This window comes from Scatophagus argus, chromosome 5 (assembly GCF_020382885.2).
Source record: "Scatophagus argus isolate fScaArg1 chromosome 5, fScaArg1.pri, whole genome shotgun sequence".
Taxonomy (NCBI): domain Eukaryota; kingdom Metazoa; phylum Chordata; class Actinopteri; family Scatophagidae; genus Scatophagus; species Scatophagus argus.
This window is the reverse complement of record NC_058497.1, coordinates 9,202,896-9,226,457: the sequence shown is the minus strand read 5'-3', so window position 1 is coordinate 9,226,457 and position 23,562 is coordinate 9,202,896. Positions and strand designations below refer to the sequence as shown.

Here is a 23,562-nt window from a genome sequence, read left to right as displayed (position 1 = left end):
CATTTACTTTATTTTCCTGTTTGCCCTTGCACTGCTCACACTGTACAATGGTCCACTGGTCTATAAATATGTCAACAATAGACTTAAAAATAAAACAAAATAGAATGACTGAGGGTCTTTTATACCAGTTTACTTTATTGCATTTTTCATTCCATCTAAGTCTTAGTCACATGTTTCACACATGTTTCATTCAACAAAGTGCATTGATTAGACAGAAGTATTGGCAGAAGTAGCTACAGTTTGCAGTCTGCAGTGTGTGTGTGCACTGTTTTTCTCATGTAGCCATTAGAAGTCTTAGTTTGCATTTATATATTCAGTTGATAAAAGGAGCCATCAAGGCTCAACACTGGTAAAACTGGGATAAAAGGACAGAACACATACTAGAGAGTGAGGTCTGAATCTTTGAATCTGATGTGGAGGACACAAGCAAAGGTATGCCAAGGTAACATATTTTTGAAAAGGTCACTGCATCTTTGGGTTAGAAAACTAGAATTTCTAAAGTATGAGATTAACAAAAGAACAGTTTTGTATTTTACAAAAGCTACTCATTAAAAACAAACTGACACCATTAGACTACTCCACGCATTTTCATTACAGTATGTCTCTATTAGCAAAATATAAAAATTAAGTCAACATTGCAGTCAAAAGGGAAAGGGATGGGGCAGATGTGCGTGGGCGGTTTTTCAGTTTGGATGGAGCCTTTCAGCACATGACCGATGGTTTCCAGCAGGGTTCAGTGCGGCCTCAGGGACGTGTGAAGGGGATGTCTGATGGGGCTGAGAAGGTCAAGCATCGGGGGTCAGAGAGACACAGAACAGGAGGCTTCTTCAGGCTGAAACACAAGGCAAACAGATGAAAAGAAGAAAAACGAAAAGAAAGAAAAAAACAACAAAAAAATCGAGGTCACGCGTTCCTCAGTTGTCTGTGGTCAGTGAGGCAGCCACCACCGCTGCTACAACTGTGCCACCCAGCATGCCCGCTCCTCCGGAGGCACATCTGAAGCTCACTTAGCAGCTTCCTTTAACAAGGCATGACAGGGGCTCGCAGGGGCTGGGAGACAGCTAAGAGGAGGGAGAAAAGCATTGCCATTTCTTCAAAGCCTGCTCTGTGGCTCTTCCTGCAGTGGGTCATCTCTGATATGCATAGAAGGACTAACAGACGGGTGCTGAAGATTAGGATTATTAAACATCATCATCCACCATCATCATCATCACTGCCACTGCCTCGGAGGAACAAAAAAATAAAAAGAACTGTGGAATATTTTTGTTATGGCTCCAGATGATCCCCAGGCACTCTGTGTGCTCACTGAAGCTGTCTGCAGATAGAAACGGTAGCGAAAGTCCCCAGTAAACAGGCTGCTGCATTATTTTGTTACCTCTGACTGAGCACCTCAGAGTACATGTTAACATAAAACACAAGACATCTCCATATAGATGCTGTGAGCTCTATCACACAGCTTCATGCAGTAGGCGCAGTAGTCAGTATATTAGGCAGAGACAACTACTTGTTATAATGTGGTAGCCTTCATTTTGATAGCAGGGTCAAAACTGTTCCAAATACAGGTTTATCTTTTTAAAGAATCTGGTTACAAGAAAGCAACACCACAGGGACCTACAGTACTGCAGTTGTGTTCATGTTACTGCTATTAAATCACTTTATGTGTCACTGCCCCCCAGTGGTAAAGGAAAAGCATTGACACAAAGCAGTATAGAAGGTACAGTGTTTTACCTGAATAGCAGGAAGTCAACATCACTGCCATCGCTTGCCTTTAATTACTCAGCCTCTTCCTCCTGTTAAAAAGGAATCATCATGAATTATTTACAAATACTGACAGGTAAAACAGTGAAAGATAACAGAGGTAGAAAATGTATGAAAATCTTTGTGCTTTTTGAGTTCTGTAGAATTATGTGGTTCTAGCAGGTGGTTTTGCAGGCATAACTTGTGTTTGATGCAGTCTATGTTATTTGTTATTTCAGCGCCCTCGTATCAGTGACTCAGGTCAGATTATTTGGAAGGGGAGCTTTAAGCGTAGATTTCAGAGAAAAAGATTATAGTTGAAGCTGCTTAGTTTTTTGTTTTTTTTAATAAAAGCAAAGATCATTCCTCCGACAGATGGTGTAAAAAAAACAAGAGTTTTAAAAAACAACTGTCTTTTATCTTACTGGTCTCTGTTGTGACTTCTTATGTCAACAAAATCAATGATAACTTGCTCTAAATTACCAAGATGTATTATTAGTGTGTATTAGTGTGCCCACACAGATCCATCCGCTTAATAAGAGTGAGACAAGAGTTTCTGCATCCATGTCAAACACAGGCAGCAGTTCAGACGTGACAAAGGGGAATCCACCCGCTGCTTTAATACTACCTGTGTTTCTTCTACATCTTCTTCTTCCTTTGACGTGTTAAAAAAGAGAGAAAAAGAAATGGGCTGTGTGAGGCCGTGGTCCAAATGGCAGGAAAGTGAGAGGACTTCACACGTTAGTGGTAGCAGTGAGGTTGGGATAAAAATGGAGAAGAAGTAACCTGAGAGAAGTGTGCTCAGTAGAGATCGCAGCAAGGAGGAGAGGAAACGAATGACCCACAGATTTGTGTATATGCTGAGATGAGACAAGAGTGGTGCTTAAGACGGTGCACCTTACAGGGTGGTTTAAATTTTAAAGTTTGTTTGAGCGTAATCATGTTACAACTGCTCCTTGTTGGTTAAGTCTGATGACTGCCCATGTGAAGTAAACAGCACACTCACCAAGGGAAAAGGGACGTAATCGTAATATCATTATAATTAGATGCCACAATCCCTTGATGTCATCTTGTCATACAAGATGACAAATACCAAACACCATCACACAACCCCAAAGCCATGACTTCGTAAAAAAAAAAAAAGACATGTCCTCCTCCCAAATTTTTTACCTGCTCTCAAAGTATCAAAACAAGAAGCATAAAAATGAGCTGGGAGACTGACAGGAAATGCCTGATTGGATGTTAATTCATTCTCAATGCAACACTGAACTGACAACAAATATCCTGTGGTGCCAACTTTGAACTAATAATCACCAGTAAAAATCAGAGCTGAGTCATGTTCCCACACAGCTGCCAACTGGGAAGGACAGTAGAAACATTTACACAAATCTGTACATACAGTCTGTATGCAACCAGATCATGCATAAAAATCCCAGTATGATTCACACCATGCAAAACATGGACAAAGATTGCAATCCAAATATACCTCTTGTACTTCAGCCTCTTCTTCTTCCTAAGGGAGATGAACATCATGTGTTGTTAAGTACGTGAATGTCAAAAAGAAAGAAAGGAGACTGATGTAATTCAGCATAAGTGGTCCATGTGTGGAATTTTTATTACCACACTAATAACAGCACCAGGTTTAAATTGTCATATTTATCATGCTGCACACCATCAGGCATCTCCATGAAAAAGAAGTCCATGCAGGATAGAGAGAGAAAGAAGAAAGCGGAAGGACAATGAAAAGCTCTATAATCTACAAGACCTGAAAATAACTAGACAACACAAACCACGGAAAACTACCTCACCGCCATGTTCGTCTTGCTCCTGTAATAAAGGCTGGACAACGACAAAAAGATGGAAAGGCAGAGAGGAACGAAGGCAAAGCAAAGCAAAGCAGAGAAGGATTCATGACAGAAGACCTGGCAGATGTTGGAATGTGTACGAAAAGCAGAGCACTTATTACACAGCACTTTGAGCAGGGACCTGTTTTTAAGATAGACATTTTATTTACTTAGACTAATTTTAGGGTTCACAGTGTTTGCCTCTAATGCTGGCAAATCCTGATTTGGGATCTGAGCTCTCTAGGGAAGTCAACCCCGCACTAAAAAATGTAGTGAGTCACTGGGAATGAAGCATGGGAATTGATCACACATCGGGACTTAAGCAAGAAGCTTACAACCCAATGGCCTAATGTGTAGATAGACAAACTGTGTGTAAGCATGTGCACAGGTTTTGGTTTCAGGTATGGACGAGGCAAAATGAAGCCCAGGGTCTTCCTGTATGTGCCCTGAGTGGAAAAGCCTGAGTCAGAAGAATCAATATTCCCTATATGTTAGTGAGTAAATCAAACTGAAACTGATGAAGTGAGTCGGTCAGGGGACATGTTTCACCCTGTCCCCCTGAGACACGACATCTCTGTGTGTGAGCACATGCTCAAATGAGTGTATGTGTTTGAGCTTGATTGACTGAAAACAGGGATGCAGAAGAGAGAAAAAGTTACTTACTTATTGTGAATTCATTGCACACATCACAGAATGCAGTATCAAACTAATGTGACTTGGGTTGTAAAAGGATTTTATATTTTCACGTATTTAAAATTAATTCTTATACTGGCAATGCCATTGTGAAAAGCAGGCATTCAGAATCATTATTGCATGTGTTTGTGGAGACAACACACACTTGAAGTTGCGATCAAAACCTCTTGCTATGTCCTCAATCTTGCACTTTACTTGTTACTCTGTTTACAGAAACGATGTGCTTCTCATCCAGCCAAGTGATTGGTTCCTGGGACTTAAAAGCAATGACAAACTATGCCGACCATGGGAATACCTTTGGTAGGACAAAGTTTACCCAAAACTAGTGAAAACTGACACAATGTTTGATATGCTGAGAGGTGGCAAAGGAAGCAAGACAATGACTGAAAGAGATAGTGTCTTTAAGAGACTGAAAGAGGCAAGTTGAGGAAGGCTAGAGGCAGGTAAAGAAAAAATATCAAATGAATCTACCTCAAGCTGTCGTAGCTCTTCTTCCTCCTAGAAGGAATAACAGATAGCAGGTCAGCAGGCTGAGTGGGGAGCAAAAGAGCACCACAGGCATGCGCTATAGCAAAATCAAACTATGGGGATAGTTGAGGTTGTCAGGAAGCAGCTACAGAACTGGGAAAAAACGGAACAGGATGTTAGCAGAAAGAGAGGAGAACAAAATGGTAAAAAATAGAATGGGGTGATGACAAGAGAACAGATAGAGAGGGAGAGAAAGAAGAAGTCTTGAAGTGAGCAAACTAAAAGAGTATACAGATGAGTGGGAACAGCAGACCAAGACCCCCTTCCAACCCAATCACAGCAGCCTTTCCTGATTTCTGCACCATCAAACCCACACTGTTGATGATTACATGGAGGAACCGCAGAAAGAGACGATCACAGACGCACAGTTACCTCTGACTGCAAATCCTCTTCCTCCTGGAGGGAGCAAACCGAGAGATGGACAAAAGAAGGGCAAAGAAGGGGTCAAATGCCATATGGTGCGTGCACAAGGAACAAAACTGGTGTGAACACCAGAAGAAAGACCTCTGAAATCTGACTGATGTGGACTGAGTCAGGAGGTTTAAAAGTACCGGAGCATGAACCGAAGAAAGATGTCTTAAACTCCTTTTAAACAGTTTCTGTGTGGGCATACCAGGGCGTACAAGTGTAATGCTTGTAAATGCTTGTGTACAGTGAAAGGAATACAAAAATAAAAACCCCCACAGCCCGTGGACAGAGAATTGAAAAGATTGTACTAAAACCTGCATTTTGCTACTACAGTACACAGTTATTTACAGTCAATGTTCATTCGTACTTCAAAGCACCATCTGCCTGACATACTGGACATTAGAAGATTTGAGGACTGGACTTACTGTGACTTACCTGATAAATATTGAGTATAGACAATTATACATACTGCAACAAATTTCACATGAATATTGATAAAAGAACATTAGTGTTCAAGTGTTTCACTTTCAGATGAGCCCTGAAACAAATCATAAATTCATTTCACAGTTAGAGTAACAGAAACCCTATAGGTCAGCTCATGTTTGTAATCATTATTTTAGACAGATCACTGGCAAGCAGACGTAGCTGGGCACTGGAGAGGGAGAGCACTTATTGCAACCCAGAAATGACTGACAGAAAAGGAAAGAGTTAATGAACACCCACTTAATGTATTTCACACACATTTCAAGATATATAATTGATAATGCATCTTGTATTGGATGGAATTAATGACAAGGAAACATATAGTATCAGGTCTACTGAGTGCAGGCTTGTCTTACTGCAAGTGGCGTTGGCACAATGCACAGCTGGTATTAACTGCTCTTGTTGTTGCGGTTTGTTTTTATTAATAACACCCTTCAGATTTAGCATCAAGAACACCCAGCGTCTCTTCTTACCCTGTCATCATCAGCTTCTTCCTGTTTGGGAAAAGAGAAAGAAATCACTAAAACTCAGTTCTTTTAAGTGTAGTTCAGTGTTTTCACAAATGTTTGAGAGGCCTACCTGCTCTTCTTCCTCCTCTGCATGGGCCTGCTAACAGAAGATATGGGACAGCATTAGGAAATGTCAGACCCTCACATAATACATACTTAATTCCACACACATGTATATCCATAATGAAACACAACCTGCAGGGTATTTGAAGGACCCTACAGACACACTTTGACGAGGACAGTTAATAGTGAAAGGATATGCAGTGAAATGCGGGATGGATCATCAAGGCAAGAGGAAACAACGTCATCAGCAAAATACACAGACACATGGCGTGTAAATAAACAAAAGTTACAGAAATACAACAATACATGAGGTTAAATGTCCCATGGTGCTGAATAAATGGGGAACAGGAATGTCACACATTTTTGGTTAATAAACAAATCAACACAGAGAGAGAAATGATGAGGAGATGCAGTACGAAGACGACAGGAACTTAAAAAAAGCGGCAAACCCTTAATGTGGAAGAAAAGGACGACACTGACATTAAAAGGAAAGTGGAGATGCTGAGGGGAGGAAAAACAGAGCATTCCAGGAATGATGGGAAGATGGAGGAAAAGACATTCAATTCAAAACATTCAAGAGATGGAAGAAGAACTAAAACTATGGGAGGGTAGATTCTAGTTAAGTGGCAATTACTGTGTCTTCCGTGATCTCATCTGTTTCTTCCACTGCCTCCTCATCCTCTGCGGGCGCCTCATCTCCCGCTGTGTTTTCTTCCATGGCTTCATCATCTGCAGTCTCTCCCTCTGCTACCTCATCCTCCTCGCCACCCTCACCTTCCTCCTCATCAGCTGCCTGTGCCTGCTCCTCCTCTCCATGTGCATCTCCATTACGCTCCTCCACTGGAACCTCCTTATTGTAAGGCGAAAACAACAAATGGGGGTCAAAGAAAACAAATGATGTCATAAAAATAAAACCCTGAATATTTGTGACAATCAGGCACGGCTTCAACAGCACTAAGATGGTCAGCTCATCAGCTGGAGCAGTTGATAAACTTCATGGTTGTTAGGTGTTAGCTAATCCTGGAAATAAAGTGGAGGAGGAAAGAAGTAGAAGTTAAAAGATGGAAACTGGAGTTTGGTCTCTTTGTCATAGGTGTCATGACCTTCAAGGAATATTTTAACATTTTTACCAATGCAAATATTACACATATTTGCTTTCTTACCAGTTAGATGAGATCGGCTGCAAGTCTTACATTTGAACAGTAAGTAAAACTACAGCCAGCACCTAATTAGCTTAGCTTAGAACAAATGCTGGAAGCAGAAAGAAACAGCTAGCCTAGCTCTGCCTGAAGCAATAACAATAACAATAATCACCCATTAGCACCTCTAAAGCTCAGGAATTAAAACATTCAATTTTTGTTTGTTTTATCTGTACACTAACTGAAGTGTATAAACAACAATTTTGCAAGAAATGAGATAAGACATGACCGCGCTTTAACGGTGCTGGTGAAGATATTTACCTTTGTACAGAGCCAGGCTAGCTGTGACCCCTGTTTCCAGTCTTTATGCACAGCTAAGCTTACCCAGCTGCTTGCTGTAGCTTCACATTAGCATACAAATATGAGAGTTTGATTTTTGTTTTTTAATTCGACTCTCAACCAGACAGGAAATTAAGCATATTTCCCTCTAATAAGTCTAATCAGGAATGTTTCAAAAGAAGCAGAAAAAGCACAAAGGCAAATGAATTCCTGCTGGAAACAGAATGCAGCTAAAATGAACTCCGTTTGCACTTTCTTCTTGCTGCGCTGCATCAAACCCTGGGGGATAACAAAAGAGGCTCAGCTAAGCAGCAGTTTTTAGAAAAAACTACTGCTTAAACTACTTTAAATACATTTAATCTTCTTCAGCTTTTTAAAAAGTAGAAAATCAGATGAGTTGCATAAGTGCTATTGCAGCCATGTCAACATCCTGTACTGCAATGAGTAAAGTTAAAAAAAAAAATTAGTGCAGTAAAATCCTGCTTATGAGGAAAGTTTGCTCATATCCTGGACTTAAAAGTTTCAAATACATAATTTCATTGTTAAGCTGATTGAAGGTAGAAATTATGTTCGTGAGGACCAGTGGGAATTTTCTTTTGGAAGGAAAATTGTTAGAACAACACTGCACTCAAGTATAAAAGACACAAAATTCTCTTAACAAGTACTCCTTTGAACAAAACCATAAAAATGAAACAAAAATCAAATTTCACTATGCAAACTAAACACACTACACTTCATACAGTACTAATTATAGAAATGATTGTAGGAACAAGATGCTTCACAACTACAGTCTGCACAATAAAGCAAAGTTACAGTGTTATAATGAGAACTCAGGACATTGTGTTGTTATGAACTGAAATGTTTCACTCATGCAAACACAAAAAAATTAGTTGATGTGATGACTGGGACAGAACGGCAAAAAGGAAATTAAGAGTGATCAAGCTGACAGGTGTGGACAGAAGGGAAATTGTTCAGTTATACTGGATGAAGAGGAAAAGATGAAAAAGATGAGACACGGTGAAAGGAGACAAAACATGTGGGGGAAATGAAAGTAACGACGGAATTACTATTGATTCATCGGGGTCCCCATCTGCATTAGTTTCCTCTGCATGGGTCCCATTCTCCACAATGTGCGCCTTTTCGGCCTGTACTGCCTCCTGTGTCAATGAAATGATCAGGTTTAACAATTCTGAAGTTACAACCACTCTGACAAACCAAAATGGTTTTCCTCGAAAGAAAAGTCCATTGTGTCTATATCAACATATTTAACAACATTTTGAGCCCACCTCAGTCTGAAGTAGTGATATCTAGATTTTGATTCAGCATCTACCAGGTCAGATGTCAGTTATACTCAGAGGTGAAAGTCCCATTGTCTTCTGTATTTCACTTAGTACAATGACTCACAGGTGTACAATTTCTATGAAACACCCCAATATGAATGAACCTTGATCTATTCTGGTGTGCAGATGATCAAGCACTTATACATGCTTCGTCAGAAATCAATTCTGAATTCTGCTGTAGGCATTTAAGTATGAAAACATGATTATGAAAGTTATGAAATCTGGTGTTCCTCATAGTGTTCTGGACTATGTGGCATGGCTTGGAAAAGCTTGTGCAGCTTTACAGGATCTGGTTTCATTTAGTTTTGCTGCCTGTGTGGGCTGTATGCATGACACAGTAATAAAAACATCATCACACATATAGGTTCTTGGCAAGAGCTCATTTCAAGCTCTATGCATGGATTAAAACACATTGCTGGATATACTTAAGTCGACTGCAAAGATTTAAAGATTCTGCTGAAAATAGTTGTATTGTTGTAGTATTTAACATTTTAATGGAATATTTTCACTACAAACAGTCCTCAAGAATATGATGTACTGCAGAGAGCCAAAGCAGAATTAGTTTGAGTCAGTGTGCATATCCCGAGGGACAACTAACACCTGTTGATGTTGTCCCAATACAGCAGATTTACTGCCTGCCATGGGAGTAAAACAAATTAGATTCTGTTGTTTAGTGGAAAACAGAAAACAGTTCCAACCTTTGACCCAGGAGGAGGTGGCAGCCCCAGGAATTCATACACTGAATTGTCCTCCTTGGCATTGAAGAATGTTTCATAGTCCTGCATAGAAATACAACAAAACATCCTTTAATGATTCACTTTATCTTCTATTCCTACTTACTCATCATGTGCGCTGAGTGGAACAGGTCTGCACATTTAATGAGTGCTTGCCTGTTGTTTCTGGGTACTTACCCCACAGTAGTTGTCTTCATTGAAGATCTGAGGGGGCAGGGGGATGCCGTTGGTGGGCTTCTTCTCCACGGGAACATTCTGCCTCATCCACATTCGGTTCTCCTCATTGCAGGCGATGTCAAGCTGAGTGTAGTCCACTTTAAGAGCCTCCAGGAAGCCGACCACATCTTGCTGCTTCTTCTTGATCTGGAAAGCAGCAAAATAAATAAAATCTACACTGACTGCACAGTATGTGGGAAGACAGCTACAAATATAATAATTAATATTAAAATAACTTCAAAGATGATAGTGTGGCATTCTGGTGTTTCTTTCAGGATAATAAGCATGAACCATTTTAATTTCAAATCTGGTACATAACACCATTCTCCTGTCCAACAAATGAACATATAAACTAGAACTCAAATGATTAATTGCCAGCTATTTTGAGAATCAAGTAGTTGCTTGAATTATTTATCAAGCACAAACTCTGTTTACCTGTGTGGCCAAATGTTCCTTTCTACAAGTTGGACATCTTTGTGCTTCAGACTAGTTTGACAGCAAATGTAGTATGTAATGCTGGGCTTTGGGAAACTGAAAGTGTTTTTCATTTTATTATCATTATTATTTTCTGACACATTATTGTCAAAACAAGTAATCAATTTATTGAAAATGAAAAATTTTCAGCATTAGTAAATACATCCCATGAAATCCATGAAATGTATAAGTATTGGCAGGATTTGCGTTTTGTAGTCATTTATAAACACACTATGGAGACCTTGCACCTGTTCTTAAATACACTGGGTGGAAGACAAAATCCCAGCTCTATCTTGCTGTCAGACAACAGTGCTGTCCAACTGGGCCACCATGTCACTCCATGGACTGGTTCACACTGCTTATTTAACTTTGCCTAAAGTAGATCTAGAGGATGAATCCACCCCTCTCTGCTCTGTTGTTTTTTGTTTTTTTGGTTGTTTGTTTGTTTTTTCAAGGTAAATCCAGTAGTAGTGGTATGAAAAGGATGTTTTCAGGGTAAAGATTCTCCTCCAACACTGGTTAGCCTGTGTGGTCTAAAAGAGTCTGTGGGGTCCATGACACGAACAGCTTTGGGAGCCCCTGTTCTAGAAATCTCTGCGTGTGAATCGCATCGATTGTAAGGTAATTTAGCAGCCCTGAAGGATCGCTCGAGCATAAATCTAAGCTTCAGTCAAGTAATAAACACGCCAAAGGGCTTTAGGTGCGCAAAATGAAAGCCAAGTGACATTAGTTTCGAGGTTTAGCGCTTTTGAGTGAGCATGGGTGAAAGTCCTGCTCCGTTTTTACAACCAGGAAAGTTTCCTCTAACAGAGAGCAGTCGCACAGGTTCAATGCTTACCGCTGTGGATCCCGATGAAGAGGCGAGAAATACTTTGATGACCATTTTGTTAAAATATATTTTGTAGAGTATGCAACAAGTAGGCTCTTAAAGGAGCAGGCAGTCTCCTCTATTATTAGAGCGCACCGAGAACGGGGCACTGAGATCACTCACTCACTCACACACACTCACACACACACACACACACAGCTGAGGCTATTCTTGTCTCCAGGCCCCATTAGTGCAGGATTGGCGGATTGGCCCCTAGGGGCGCAGCACCACACAGACTGATTGGCAACTTCAGCTGTCCGTCCGCGCAGGAGACAGTGAAGTTAGTTTCCAGCTCCTTGCTGGGTGCATATATAGACAGAAATAGCACCATAGGCTGTACGTCTTTGGTTTCCAAACGCTGGAACTCGGGCCTGTTTGTGGTCCTTAAACAGGGTTCTCCAACGCAAAGGGGAAATGGCTTAATTCACTGGGGCTGGAACTATGGACTAACAGTTCACTTCCGTGTATCAATATTACCCCACATCTTCATTCAGAATTATAGACTTTGAAAATACAATTTGAATGGATGCAATAGCCTACAAACGTGTTGTGCATTTTTTTTCTCATTTGAATATGATGTTAATAAAATTTCACATTGAATTATTTCTTGCTTTACTTTGGATCTTGACGTGCTGTTATGCTGGTTACCATGACAACCTTGAAAGTAATTTTACAGAAAGTACCCTAGCAAACCCCTAGCAAACGTTGATTTTAAAAAAAAGAAGAAGAATTCAGGGTTAATTGCTTAATATTTACAGCCTGCAGACGTGCCGTCGGTGGTATGCGACAGGAGAGAAAAGACTCCCCTCAAAACCAAGAACAGGTATGGTGGTCTGGTGTTTCCAGGCTACATGAATTACAAATGAGAAGGGGAAAAAACAATCTTCTTAAGTTAATGGTGGCGTAAAATTGATTTTAAGTAACTTAGTCAACGGTTACAGGCCTTTTGGAACAAAATAGCTCCTGAGCAACTCCTGAGCAGGGTGTTTTACAGGCCTCAGAAGGGCAATTTAGGTTGATTTATTAACATCCTTTTAATGTTTTGTATTAATTTAGCTAGAAATAGATGTCCTGAATCATTTGGATTGTAAAATTAAATTAAAACCCATCTTTTTATTAACTTTTTCTTCTTTTCCTAAAGAAGCTTAAAGAAGTAGTGGATGTGAGAAAGCAGAGCCTGATGCAGCACAAGAATGAGGGTGAAGGTGACGCCATGTGCTGCAGTATGGACACCTCCAGGTGGTCCACTCCCTCCAGCCTGCACTGTGCCTCTAATAGTTTACACTACTCATCAGACTTTGAAGACAAAGCTGACTCGTTTGCGGACAAGACCCCAGAAGCCAAGTCACCCAGAGGGAAAAAAGGTATTTTATTTAACACAATTTTAAAACTGTGTATTAGGATTTACGCTTGTTCATAATGTAAACACACCGGATGTAATTCAGTCTATCACATACTGTTTTTCTCCTCTTCACCTAAAAAGCAAAAGGGCCCCACAGGCCACAGGCAAAAAACTATGCTACAACCCTCCATGTCTTCAAGTTGCCTCCAATCAAGCCCCTGCAGATTTCAAGGCCTCCGCTTGATTCTGACAACTTCAATTGCATCAGAGAGCTGAGGAGCAAGGTTTGGGACCTGAAGCAGCAGCTGAGCGAGGTCAAGACTGAGAACAAGCTGCTGAAGAAGCTCCAGCATCGCCACACGATGGCACTGCAGCACTACCAAGACTCAGAAGGCAGCCTCTCACAGGTTAGTTGGTTGGCTTTGGTGATTCTTGTCCTCACTGCTCAAATTTCATTTACAAAAACAAAGCTTTTAGTGGATATTCACATGTTCACTGGTTCGTCACTCCAGGTGGAAAAACTGAATTCTTCATGCCCTTTTCTTTAATTCTCCAATGAATGCCTGTATAAATTCCCAGTATTAATAATGTCAGGTTTCTAAATCACATTATCTTGATGCCATCCCTCTTCCCAGATCCTCACCAAACAGAATAATGAAGCCCGAGTGCTGCAAGGGTTGCTACACGAAACCCGCATCTGCCGTGACAATCTGGCAAGGCAGCTCCAAGCTAAGGAAAACAAGTTGCTAAACACAAAGGCCAGTCTCCAGCACCTACAGCAGCTCAGCCAGGATCAAAGCCTGCTGGAGAGGGAGGAACTCACCGTCAGGCTAACCAACGCCACTGCCGAGCTGGAGGAAAAGGACAAGAGGATAGTGGTAAGTAGGAGCAGGAGGGCAGGATGGTGGTAGGTGATACTGTTCACAGTTAGATGAGTCAGGGGGCGTCACATTCTGCATAATAAGATATACCTTTTTATGGTTTTATTCCTTTAATATTATAATCTAGGACTTGGAGAGGAATCTTGAGTTATGCCAAGCCTCATTCAATCGGCAAATAATCACTGAACAAAGAAAGATCAACAAAGCGAGACAGGTATCCTACTACCTTCAAGAGCAACTATGTCAGCAAAGCAAGGAAATTCAAGTAAGTTGCTAAGAGCTATTTCCCAGGCAATAGTCTGTACACCTGTAGTCACTGTTAACATGCAGTATTGTTTATCATGCAAGCTTTTGCAGTGTTGTCCACATGATGATTTCCTAATCTAAACATCAGACTACATATACAGTGGATCTTTTGTTTTCCCCAATACAGGATAAACAGAGAGTACTGGAAACACACAATATTTACTCCCACAAATTTCAAAAAAGATTGACCAAAAAAGGTATAAAAAAACACCACAAGCTACCCAAGCACAGTTTGGTCATATTTAATTTGTTGTCACTGAGTGGCTTGTTTTTCTGACAGTGTTTTCTGATTTACATACACAGAAAGCAAGACGGTTCAAACAGATGGGTTAATCCTTCTCCCCACTGAGGCGGCAAGGCTTCTGAAGTTGGACATTACGGAGACTGATGAGAGACTGGAGGAGGACAGCTCAGTGAAGGAGGTATGTGATTCAAATGGTGTAAGGCATACTTTTTGGGCTTTTACACCCTGTTTTACTCATCTATCTACGGTACATTTGTTCATTTAAATATTGATTTATGAATGTGAATTGAGTTGAGACATTAGGACATTTGGGGATGTTTCTTCATCTCTGCAGACTTTCCAGGTGCATATTTATGAATTTGTTTTATAATAATAAAAACTGTGTATCATTTCAGTGTTGTTACAATCCAGTGCAGGAGTTTTTGCTAATAGAGACCCCAAATATAGAGGTTTCTGCAAATGTCACATTAGAAGAGAATGTCCAAGAGGATACTGAGACATTTGCAGGTGAGAACTTAAATGTCACATACTTATGTCTTACTAATGTCTCACGTACGTCATACAGTATAATGACAAATTAACACTATTGGCAATGTACACATGCATAGTTTTAGAAAATAAGAGATACCACCACGACTCTCAGGATATACAAACAAGGCAAACATTACAATATTAAGAGCAGACTTAGAATTTGGCCTTGTTGGTGGAGCTGTTTTGATGTGAGATCATTCAGTATTTTTGAAAAAAAAGTGCAAAAGTTGAATTTCTTTTTAGATGCCAGTCAGCACAACAGCTGTCCAAAAGAGAGGCTAGAAGATGACACTGAGGGAGACAGTGTCATAGAAAAGGAAGCATCAGAGGTTCCAAAGGTGTCTGAGAAAGGGCAGGAAACAGAGGAACATGAAAGTTCTGAAAAGTCTCTGAATACAGCTGAACCTAAGAGAAATGCAAACACACCCCCCAAAATCAGATGCAACTACACCTTCAAGCGGTCTATTAAGAACCTACACAATGGAATCCCTGCATCCTCCAGGGTGGATCTGAATCCCTATGAAAGCTCCAAGAGCCTGATGAGTGTGGAAACCCACAGCTGTAAAATTGGTGCACTTCATCTGCCAGCTGGGAAATCAAGAAGAAGTGCAGTACGAAGCCCTCAGTGTGAGTAAAGACAGAAAGAGCAGACTGATGAGGATCCCGTAAAGTCACTGATGTAGTGGCTATACTTTCCAGCTGCCATACACACAAGAAAATTGTATGAGGGAATTTCAATTGTACTGATTTTCTCATCCTGAAATATTTCTAAATAAATTACTTTTTTTTAGATTCAAGCACAACACAATCCATTGTGATCCATTTACCTTGTTTTAATCCATTACAGTTTTACTTCAAGGAAACCAACTTGTTCTTTGCTATAACATTATAAGAAACAAAGGCCTTTCTTTTATTATCTTTACTTAAAAAGACATTTCAGTAATTCTCCACAACATTATTTTGAACTAATATACAATCAAAAAATCCTCCTGATTAACTTAAAATCAACAACAACAAAAAAAATCTACATCACCAATAGCCAACGCACAAATGCTGTTCATTTTACATGCTGACGTGAAGCAGCTGACAAAAATTTTGACATAAAAGTGTGACCTTCATCAACACAATTTTGTGCAATAATTTAGAAAATCAAAATCAACTCAGTTGAAGTCACTAGCTGACTGCATGGAGACCCAGAGTAACTACTTTGTTGCAAACCACCAACCAGCATGTGATTCCCACTCCACCTGAAAGAAAAGAGCAGTGATGTCAGTGGATGAATAAAAAGCCTATGTGTATATAGTATGTATTATTTAAAAAATCCATCTAAATGAAAGGAATGTGTTTTTTTTATCTATACAGACCCAATTTCTGTTGTATTACAAACAAAACTAGGGAGTTATTCATCATGATTTGTTGGTGAATTATATTCTGTCAAGTATGAAAAACAGTTTACCTGCCACTCCTGTTGGGAAGGCCACAAGGCGCTCCACAGGGGCAATCCATTTACTAGGGACCACCGTCACTGGATCAGAGTAATATTTCCATATCAAGGAGATCATCAGAGCAGCCTAACAAATACAACATAGGAATATGAAGGCATACAATATGTAATAGGTATTTTTTTAGCTTGTCATTATGCTAGCAATATCCAGTTTTACATTCTATTTCTAAAACTGGCATAATAGAAGGGTACATAAACAGTACTAAAATAGTAATACATATTAACCGGAGGTTTTATATTCAGGCCATATTCATACTTCAACAAGAACTGAAGAAGTGCTCGCTACGGGTCTCATACTTACATTAGAAATGCATTTGTGTTTCTACTAAGAATTTCCACATACCTGCAATATATAAAAGACAATGTTCACGACCCATTTCATTTTGGCTTGTTGTGCTGTTCTTGATTTCACTGTGAGAAAATATGCAAGCGTTAGTCTCAATACACTGTTCTTTATGGTGCTGCAGCCTCCAGGTTCTTTTAGTCCGTTAGTCAAACTGAGTCAAAAAATCCTGAGACATCATTATTTGAATCACTGAAAAAGCCTGAAACCAGATTAAGCACTGCTTTTTTTCTCTTTTTAAGCATGGCAAAGAAAAAACCCCTCAGAAATATTTATTGCATTGAGCAAAACTTTTGTTCAGTATGGACATTTCACTTTTTCTTCAAACAATGGACAGGTCCCTAGGTATTTACTGAAGTCATGTAGAGTATGACATGGGTGAGATTTCAACAGCACATAGTTGGAAAAGAAAAAGCTCACAACAGAAACAGTCTGAAACAGCCTTTGCTACGTTATATGTGCATCATACTGACATTCTGTTTAGCCACTTCCTGTCTGTCTGTGAACAAGACAATCCTGAGACTGACAGCAACAGGCAGCAGCTGTTCCCACTGAACACTCACAGTATGTTATCCAAAACTTCCTGCCACTTCCTGTGGTTGGTGGTTTTAATGCATGAATCTGCTGTAGGACACACAAAGGTGTAAAAGTGATTGAAAACAATCTGTGAACCTACAGGAGTTGGACTAAATAATAACAACACAAATACAAATCAACAGCTCAGCAACAGATGCTGCCTTTTTAAAGCTTATGTTCAATTTCTGTTGGGATTGATGTGTTGATTGGTATTCAGAGACCCTAATTTGTATTGTTGCTCTATGTTGTTGCTGGATGACTTTGTGAGTTCTGAAGATTTGCAGTCTGTGTAATTGCAATGGACTTAATTTTGGGGCTCCTGCCACATGCATATGCATGTCAATCACAAAAACCAATAACTGTTTCTCACCGTGTGTTTTCAACTTGTCTGTCATCTTGTTGATTTTGCGCTCCAGTCTGGCATATCTAGCAAACTCATCCATCATGCTAATTGAGGACTGCTCCTTCTTCATCTCCTGGATTTCGGCCCTCATCTCACTCTCCTGCTCAGCATCTTTCTGAACCATCTTTGAGAGCTTGAAACATGAAAAAATACTATTACTGAGAAAACAGAATCAAGGTTGATGTAAGCTATTGTTTATTGATGCAGAGGCTCAATCTTAGTGTTGTTCAGCGTTCCTGTGAAACAATGAAAGGCTATCACCTGAATGTCTCTCACCCTGAGTGTTAGACTACACGTCTCATTTTGATTGGCTCTGTTTAAGCTAGGTTGCCAATAGTTACACGAGGTTAACGTCACAGTCGGCTTATTACATTTGAACAATGGTGCTTCACTTAAATGTTTCCTCTCATGTGTAGTAAAGATATACGGAAATCTCGGGAAAACCCCACCCTCTGAACAGCTACATTGTTCCAATCTAGCTAGCTATCCGTTTAGCATTTACCCATTAGCTTTAACTTACTGTAAGCTTAGCTAGTCAACAATGGTAGGCTGTCTGTGATACAAGTCTTCAGGAATCACATTCACACGTATCATGTATAGCTATAGTATGTACCGTCAAGACAAACCCTTCACATACTCAGGCAGTAGCCCCTACTTACGAAAGAAGAGATGGTCGGCAGGAGGGTTTTCATGAGATTGCACAGAAAGACCGACCCCAGCACAAGAAACCACGCATAGCCGGCCGCCATGTTTTGTTCCTGTTACAGTTAGCCTCCTAACATTAGCTGTTGCAGCTGTGGAGCTGCTGAGTTACACAGCACACACAATAATTAGATCATTCAGGTAATGTTGGTTATAGCCAACTGTTTATAAAAGCTAATTCTTAAAAATCAACTCTAGCGAACTTATTTCGTCCTATCATCTGATATTTAAGTTATCATAAGAACTGCTGCATTTATAACATACGAGAATAATATAATTTAGAAAAAAAACTGGAATTTAGATCCTTCGTTATATATTATGTTTATACACGTGCATTCGTATTTGATATTAGTATTTATTTACCTCCTAACAATTACATGGTTGCCATGAATTTGCTATATCTGGAAAGCAACCTGGAAAACAATCCGTGCTGAAACGGGGAAAGTTGGCCGGGGTCGACTGATTGGCATACAATCCTGCCCACACAGGTAAGATGTTATGGTTCAAAAATGTGTAGCCCGGCCGTCAAAGCCAATCACTGGAAACAGGGGGCGGGGGATAACTCCTCCTGGTAGGTTGGTAGGATAAGGGATAAAATATACCGAAAGGGGGATCCAATCCGGTTTTAGCTAGTTCTCGTACTAGTCGGACGTTTATGTTAAGTTACAGATTGTTCTGGAGGTGTGGAGCTGACTGACATAGTTTCCTAAACTCTAAAAAGATTTAGTTATTCTAATTTTACCTCTGTCATACAACGTAAGGAACAATGGGAAGGAAGAAGGTAAGTTAAATAATACACGTTATGTGAAATATAACACAGTGTATATATCAGCATTCGCTCAAACGCACAAACTCGATTTCTCTTTCGCTACGGTGTGCGTTTTCACATCGCACTGTAATGTAACTTGCCACAGCGTTTCCATGTGCGTGCATGAAGTCGACCTATGCTGTGCGCAGCTCTGCCGTGTCCACCCTTTTAATAACAGGGAAGTGGCGCCTTTTTCTTACAGTGACACGCTTTTTCAGCAACAAAGTATGTAAATTTCATGGTGTCCTCTAATACCACTACCTGGTAGTTCATTTGCTTAACTGTCTATCTGGCTGCGGTTTAATAATAATTTGGCTTCACCGTGTGCTCAGATAAAACAAAGAGGTGTACCCACTGTCGTTGAACAGGTTGCCATTTCAGGGGAATTTCTTACCTAATTGCCTGTGGGTATTTGAACTTAATAGCAGTTGTAGGCGTTACGTTGCTATTTACGCAGCTGTTTGCCTTAGGGAATTCGTTTTATGCAGCCCACACTATTGAGATTTTGACCTCTGCCTGCGCGTACTTTAAAGCTGGCGAGCGTCACCCTTGAGGTGTTCAGTCTTTTCTTGAGGAGCGTCATGGCAGCTGAAACAGCATCGGAAGGACAGCGACATGTGTGGTCGTTTTTAATTAGCCCGTATAATAACGTCGGAAAGTTTTCTTGATAAAGTGAAGTTAAAGACACACTTGGAGCACATAGTAGCGTGGCTGTATTTATGTACGAAAGCGCATGTGGAGCGACACTTCTCTCTTGTTGAAGTAGCCACAGCACCATGCTTGGACTAAAACGTTTGTGTCTTATGAACGACGCTCTACAGTTCTTGCGGGGATCAACGAGTTCATGTTAAATGTTTTCTTTAGTCAATTTAGAAACGTGTCTGACTTCCCTCCCCACTTTAGGGTTGCATAATTTCTTAGTGACTTAAGGGTAGGGAGAGGTGCCCATCCCCCCTTTGCATTACACACCCACTTTAGCTCACTCATGAGTCGTTGTTGTCCATGCTTTATTAATTTATTTTCCCCCTCTCTGTCTCTCACAGTCCACCAGTGGTGCAGATGCAAGTGCTGAGGTTAGTATTCAAGTCCTGAAACCCAAATGGATCTCGACCCTCCCCAAATGAAACCCAAATGAACATTTTGTTCTACTTAAATTCAGGAGAAAAGTGAAAGTCTTGTTTGAGACAATATGGCTTTTGCAGAGTTTAGTGCAACCCAGTTTTAATGCTGCTCATGAAGACTGTGGTTCTGAGGAGGACCGTGATAATCAGCAGGTCTTAATGTACAGGTTGTGTTCCAAACATGTGCAGTTTATTGGGTTTGAGGAGCTGCACAGCCTATAGGGGGTGCTGGTTAATATACATCATCTGTATATGGTTTCTCAGCTGACTTTGAGTCGGTAGCATAAATACTACCTTTACCTTTACCCTTTGGACAGTTTAATGCAGCATTACTTTTAATTTATGATGTTAAGCATACAAAATCTCATACTACTATTCGCTATATACCGGTAGTTGTTTATTTGTAGAGAAATGAGAATAAGTGTAACGGTAGAAATGTAAGTTTCAGTCTTAGTTTCATCAAGGTAGTTTGCAAACAAACATTTTTTTTAATTTCCCCTGTGAACTATGTTGTGTTTTTACCTCTTTCTATAACTAATGAATCTTGAAAGTACACATTGCTACAAAAGCTTTTGATTTGGCCCTAAATTTGGTTGTAATTTGTCAATCAGAAGTCAGTGCCTTTTGAAGGAGTTGCAAGGATTGTTTAATAGGGTTTTTGAACTGATAAGTAATTTTATTCATTTATTTTTCTCCATACTTAGAGTTTATCACATCACAAGTTAAAAATTGCATTAAAAAAAACAAAACACATTACAAAGCAAAAAACAGATACCAAACTGGGGCATCTGGTGAAATTGTTGATGAAAGAATCAGGAATGTTTTGGAGCCTGACTTGTTTTAAGGATGAATTTTATGGGGAACAGCCTTCTGTGGACTCACTGTGATTTTGTAGTATGTGTTTCAGTACTTTCAAATGACTGAACTAACAGCTTGTATGTTCTTCTACAGCCAAGGAGAAAGTCCCTAAGGTTGTCAGAAGTAAGTTCTGCAAAAATCACGATGTTTTAATAGAATCTGTGCATATTGGACTATTCTATACATTTTTTATTGGTGTAATATTGGATATAATCATGCGGTATGTGTGTTACAGAAAGAGACAGAGCCAAAACCACAACCAGAAAAGAACAAGGTAAAAAGAGAAATCTTGTCAGTGCATAGGAGGGTTTTATCCAATTAAATTAACTGTTATTCTCTACGCAATTGTATATTTCACACTGCTTGATTTGCTTTTGACATGGTAGGCACCTCCCAAGACCAAAAAAGCAAAAGAGGTAGTAAAGGCCAAACCAGAGGAGGAGAAGAAAGAAGAAACTCAGGCAGAGAAAGAAGAGGTTCCTGCAGAAAACGGGGAGGCCAAAGCTGAAGAGGTATAATAAGTTTGCCACTTCATCATTTTTGCTTTGTGAATGATCTTTTAGCTGTTTTGCACTGTGGCAGTATTCAAAAGCATGTTTTCTCCATCCCCCAGCCGGCTGCAGCAGCGGATGATGCAAAAGAAAAGGAAGGTGGGACCGAAAATGAGGAAAAAGCAGCTGAGTAGTAGTGACACCCCGGAACTCACTTGCCAGTGCTCCCTGGACCTCGTTTCTTGTACAATGCAGAGATTATTTTTTATCTACTATTTTCATAAGATGGCAATGTTTTTAGGGACATGGTTGCAGAGATGCATTAAAAAAGTACTACAAATTCCATTTTCATGGCTTCTGTGAAGGGTAAGTTTCAGTCATTGTATTGGGGTTTTCTTTTCCTCTTTTTTTTATTGTTTTTCATCTCTCTGGCTTCTTATTCTTTTATCTTTTAGTTTGTAGTTTCCTGCATGATGTGCTGTCATGCTGATATCAGGAATCGGATTAACACCGGGCGAGTTTACCTGAGACATTCCCGAGACATTTTTAAAGGTTTTTTGTAACCTGTGCTGTTTTGGAATTAAATGCATTAAAATACTGTGTTTCACAGGGAATAGGATGATTGAAACTTGAGAGTTGTGGTCTCGGTGCTAAGCAATTCTTGTTCACAACGTTCACTTTAATCATGCTCACTAGTACTGGAATTGGTTTGGTTAATTCTTTTTTTTTTTTTTAAAGCAGTGAGTGATGGTACCTTTGCAGACAGATAAACTCATACATATTTTCAGCTGTATTCAACACACAATGCATTACAATTAACCATACTTAGATGATTTTCTCCTCAGTCAGCAACAAGCATGTGCCACAAATTTGTGGCTGTATCCATTGTGGTTTTTGGATTCTTATACCAATGTACAGTTTTCTCCTTTTTTAAAAAGAAAAGGAAATGGAAAAAGTGTTCTTTGTTAGTTTGGTATAAAATGCCAATTAAAGAGGGAATTTTTCTTAAGTGATCAGTTGTTTCTCATCAGTTATGTTTTCTATTTCATCCTGCATATTAAGGTATCAAGTCTTATACAATACTGCCTACTTAATTTTTTTATTATTATTATTATTATTGTTCCCAGGACTTTATTTTGCTGTGGTTATGCTATTTTCTAATCACTGCAGCAAGAACTAGATGGTAAAAGGCTGATAATTTTTAAATATCTGAAAGTAAATGTTGCATTTTTGTTTCAGATCCATTTTCCAGTTAAGCTTGCTAAGGGAACAAGAGGAGGTTGATGCATATTAGATTGACAGATGTAAAGAGAAAATAGTAGTAGAGTACATAAACTTAAAATAGATGGACTAATTTCTTAAATGCTCAATGAGTGATGAGTAATGAATTACTACGCACACTAACGGAATGTCCAAAGTAATGTGCAAAATACATACTCTCATTTACTACCAGACTATTAAAAAAAAAACAACTTATTTTTAAATTCGTAAAGTATTCCCAGGAATTTGGATGAAAGTATAAAACCATCTACAGCAACATGAGCTGAATTAGATGCTTGGGGCCCCAAGCAAAGACAAGCTACTAGGCCCTTATCGACCTTTCATTCTGCATATTTTGCAGAGCATTTTTATTCTGGAAAACTATCTGGTATCAAGTTTCTTGTGTGGTAATATGATTAAATATAGTTAAAGAAATATTTGTTTAGGAATATGCATTGTATCTATCCAAATAATGGTCTTGAAACTATACTTATGCATTGACACAGGGCTTTAAGATAAGTTAATAAATCACGATCATCCTTGAAGCCCTTAGGTTAGTTGATGTGCTATGGAGCATCTTCCCATATCACAAACACCTGGCACACAGTGTGGCCTCTGGGGATCTGGTGGCTTTCTTCACCCAGAAGAAATTATAACAAGTCTGGTATAGCCAATCCAGTCCTACATATATATATATATATATTTTGGTATTATTGTTTTTAAACAATATCCTTGTGACCTCTCATAACATATCTCACAGCCCTTTTCACTGACTGAAGTGACTTGTTCACGTTTTTATTAACACACAGCGCAGAAA

General features: G+C 39.6%; 4 protein-coding genes across 27 annotated transcripts; 2 read left to right on the top strand and 2 right to left on the bottom strand.

Moving 5' to 3' along the window:
- Positions 1 to 117: 117 nt before the first annotated feature.
- sh3bgr (SH3 domain binding glutamate-rich protein) lies at positions 118 to 11,763 on the bottom strand. Of its 19 annotated transcripts, none has more exons than XM_046390468.1 (12): positions 11,346 to 11,763; positions 9,995 to 10,180; positions 9,782 to 9,862; positions 8,811 to 8,900; positions 6,900 to 7,112; positions 6,273 to 6,302; positions 6,167 to 6,187; positions 4,746 to 4,772; positions 3,224 to 3,250; positions 2,366 to 2,392; positions 1,729 to 1,790; positions 118 to 832 (listed from the first exon to the last, which is right to left on the bottom strand). In XM_046390468.1, exons 1-11 carry the CDS (start codon positions 11,388 to 11,390, stop codon positions 1,773 to 1,775), a joined length of 765 nt encoding a protein of 254 aa, XP_046246424.1. In that variant the 5' UTR covers positions 11,391 to 11,763; the 3' UTR covers positions 118 to 832; positions 1,729 to 1,772. The 19 variants fall into 19 exon arrangements, with proteins under 19 accessions (XP_046246424.1, XP_046246425.1, XP_046246423.1 ...); XM_046390469.1 differs by having other exon boundaries at positions 6,273 to 6,299; positions 6,900 to 7,115; positions 11,346 to 11,761; XM_046390467.1 differs by having other exon boundaries at positions 6,900 to 7,115; positions 11,346 to 11,556.
- A 252-nt stretch (positions 11,764 to 12,015) lies between these two features.
- On the top strand, positions 12,016 to 15,484 carry LOC124059919 (lebercilin-like protein). Of its 2 annotated transcripts, none has more exons than XM_046390359.1 (9): positions 12,016 to 12,198; positions 12,520 to 12,739; positions 12,859 to 13,124; positions 13,353 to 13,595; positions 13,726 to 13,863; positions 14,032 to 14,101; positions 14,208 to 14,326; positions 14,544 to 14,655; positions 14,923 to 15,484. In XM_046390359.1, the coding sequence occupies exons 1-9, from the start codon at positions 12,157 to 12,159 to the stop codon at positions 15,312 to 15,314; spliced, it is 1,602 nt and encodes a 533-aa protein (XP_046246315.1). In that variant the 5' UTR covers positions 12,016 to 12,156; the 3' UTR covers positions 15,315 to 15,484. The 2 variants fall into 2 exon arrangements, with proteins under 2 accessions (XP_046246315.1, XP_046246314.1); XM_046390358.1 differs by having other exon boundaries at positions 12,019 to 12,198; positions 12,517 to 12,739.
- A 13-nt stretch (positions 15,485 to 15,497) lies between these two features.
- On the bottom strand, positions 15,498 to 19,558 carry get1 (guided entry of tail-anchored proteins factor 1). Of its 5 annotated transcripts, none has more exons than XM_046390489.1 (6): positions 18,571 to 18,683; positions 18,165 to 18,310; positions 17,473 to 17,638; positions 16,527 to 16,594; positions 16,136 to 16,250; positions 15,498 to 15,926 (listed from the first exon to the last, which is right to left on the bottom strand). In XM_046390489.1, exons 2-6 carry the CDS (start codon positions 18,252 to 18,254, stop codon positions 15,853 to 15,855), a joined length of 513 nt encoding a protein of 170 aa, XP_046246445.1. In that variant the 5' UTR covers positions 18,255 to 18,310; positions 18,571 to 18,683; the 3' UTR covers positions 15,498 to 15,852. The 5 variants fall into 5 exon arrangements, with proteins under 5 accessions (XP_046246445.1, XP_046246446.1, XP_046246448.1 ...); XM_046390490.1 differs by having other exon boundaries at positions 18,165 to 18,307; XM_046390492.1 differs by lacking the exons at positions 18,165 to 18,310; positions 18,571 to 18,683 and adding an exon at positions 19,410 to 19,558.
- On the top strand, positions 18,821 to 22,498 carry si:ch73-281n10.2 (Non-histone chromosomal protein HMG-14A-like). Its single transcript, XM_046390501.1, has 6 exons — positions 18,821 to 18,988; positions 20,059 to 20,088; positions 21,088 to 21,117; positions 21,230 to 21,268; positions 21,381 to 21,506; positions 21,608 to 22,498. Exons 1-6 carry the CDS (start codon positions 18,974 to 18,976, stop codon positions 21,677 to 21,679), a joined length of 312 nt encoding a protein of 103 aa, XP_046246457.1. The 5' UTR covers positions 18,821 to 18,973; the 3' UTR covers positions 21,680 to 22,498.
- The last annotated feature ends 1,064 nt before the right edge of the window (positions 22,499 to 23,562 follow it).

What these genes read in the sequence shown, in the direction of transcription:
- si:ch73-281n10.2 (XM_046390501.1), top strand. An exon ending in GTGCAGATGCAAGTGCTGAG is followed by an intron (nt 20,089 to 21,087) that starts GTTAGTATTCAA and finishes GTTCTTCTACAG; the next exon opens with CCAAGGAGAAAGTCCCTAAG. An exon ending in AGTCCCTAAGGTTGTCAGAA is followed by an intron (nt 21,118 to 21,229) that starts GTAAGTTCTGCA and finishes TGTGTGTTACAG; the next exon opens with AAAGAGACAGAGCCAAAACC.
- LOC124059919 (XM_046390358.1), top strand. Translation starts at nt 12,157, where the DNA reads ATGCGACAGGAGAGAAAAGACTCCCCTCAAAACCAAGAACAG. An exon ending in AAAAAGATTGACCAAAAAAG is followed by an intron (nt 14,102 to 14,207) that starts GTATAAAAAAAC and finishes TTACATACACAG; the next exon opens with AAAGCAAGACGGTTCAAACA. An exon ending in GGATACTGAGACATTTGCAG is followed by an intron (nt 14,656 to 14,922) that starts GTGAGAACTTAA and finishes ATTTCTTTTTAG; the next exon opens with ATGCCAGTCAGCACAACAGC.
- sh3bgr (XM_046390467.1), bottom strand. Translation starts at nt 11,390, where the DNA reads ATGGTCATCAAAGTATTTCTCGCCTCTTCATCGGGATCCACAGCG. An exon ending in ATGAGATCACGGAAGACACA is followed by an intron (nt 6,303 to 6,899) that starts GTAATTGCCACT and finishes ATCTTCTGTTAG; the next exon opens with CAGGCCCATGCAGAGGAGGA. An exon ending in CAGAGGAGGAAGAAGAGCAG is followed by an intron (nt 6,188 to 6,272) that starts GTAGGCCTCTCA and finishes TTTCCCAAACAG; the next exon opens with GAAGAAGCTGATGATGACAG.
- get1 (XM_046390489.1), bottom strand. Translation starts at nt 18,254, where the DNA reads ATGGCGGCCGGCTATGCGTGGTTTCTTGTGCTGGGGTCGGTCTTTCTG. An exon ending in TGCCGACCATCTCTTCTTTC is followed by an intron (nt 17,639 to 18,164) that starts GTAAGTAGGGGC and finishes TCATGTTTCAAG; the next exon opens with CTCTCAAAGATGGTTCAGAA. An exon ending in AGACAAGTTGAAAACACACG is followed by an intron (nt 16,595 to 17,472) that starts GTGAGAAACAGT and finishes ATTTTCTCACAG; the next exon opens with TGAAATCAAGAACAGCACAA.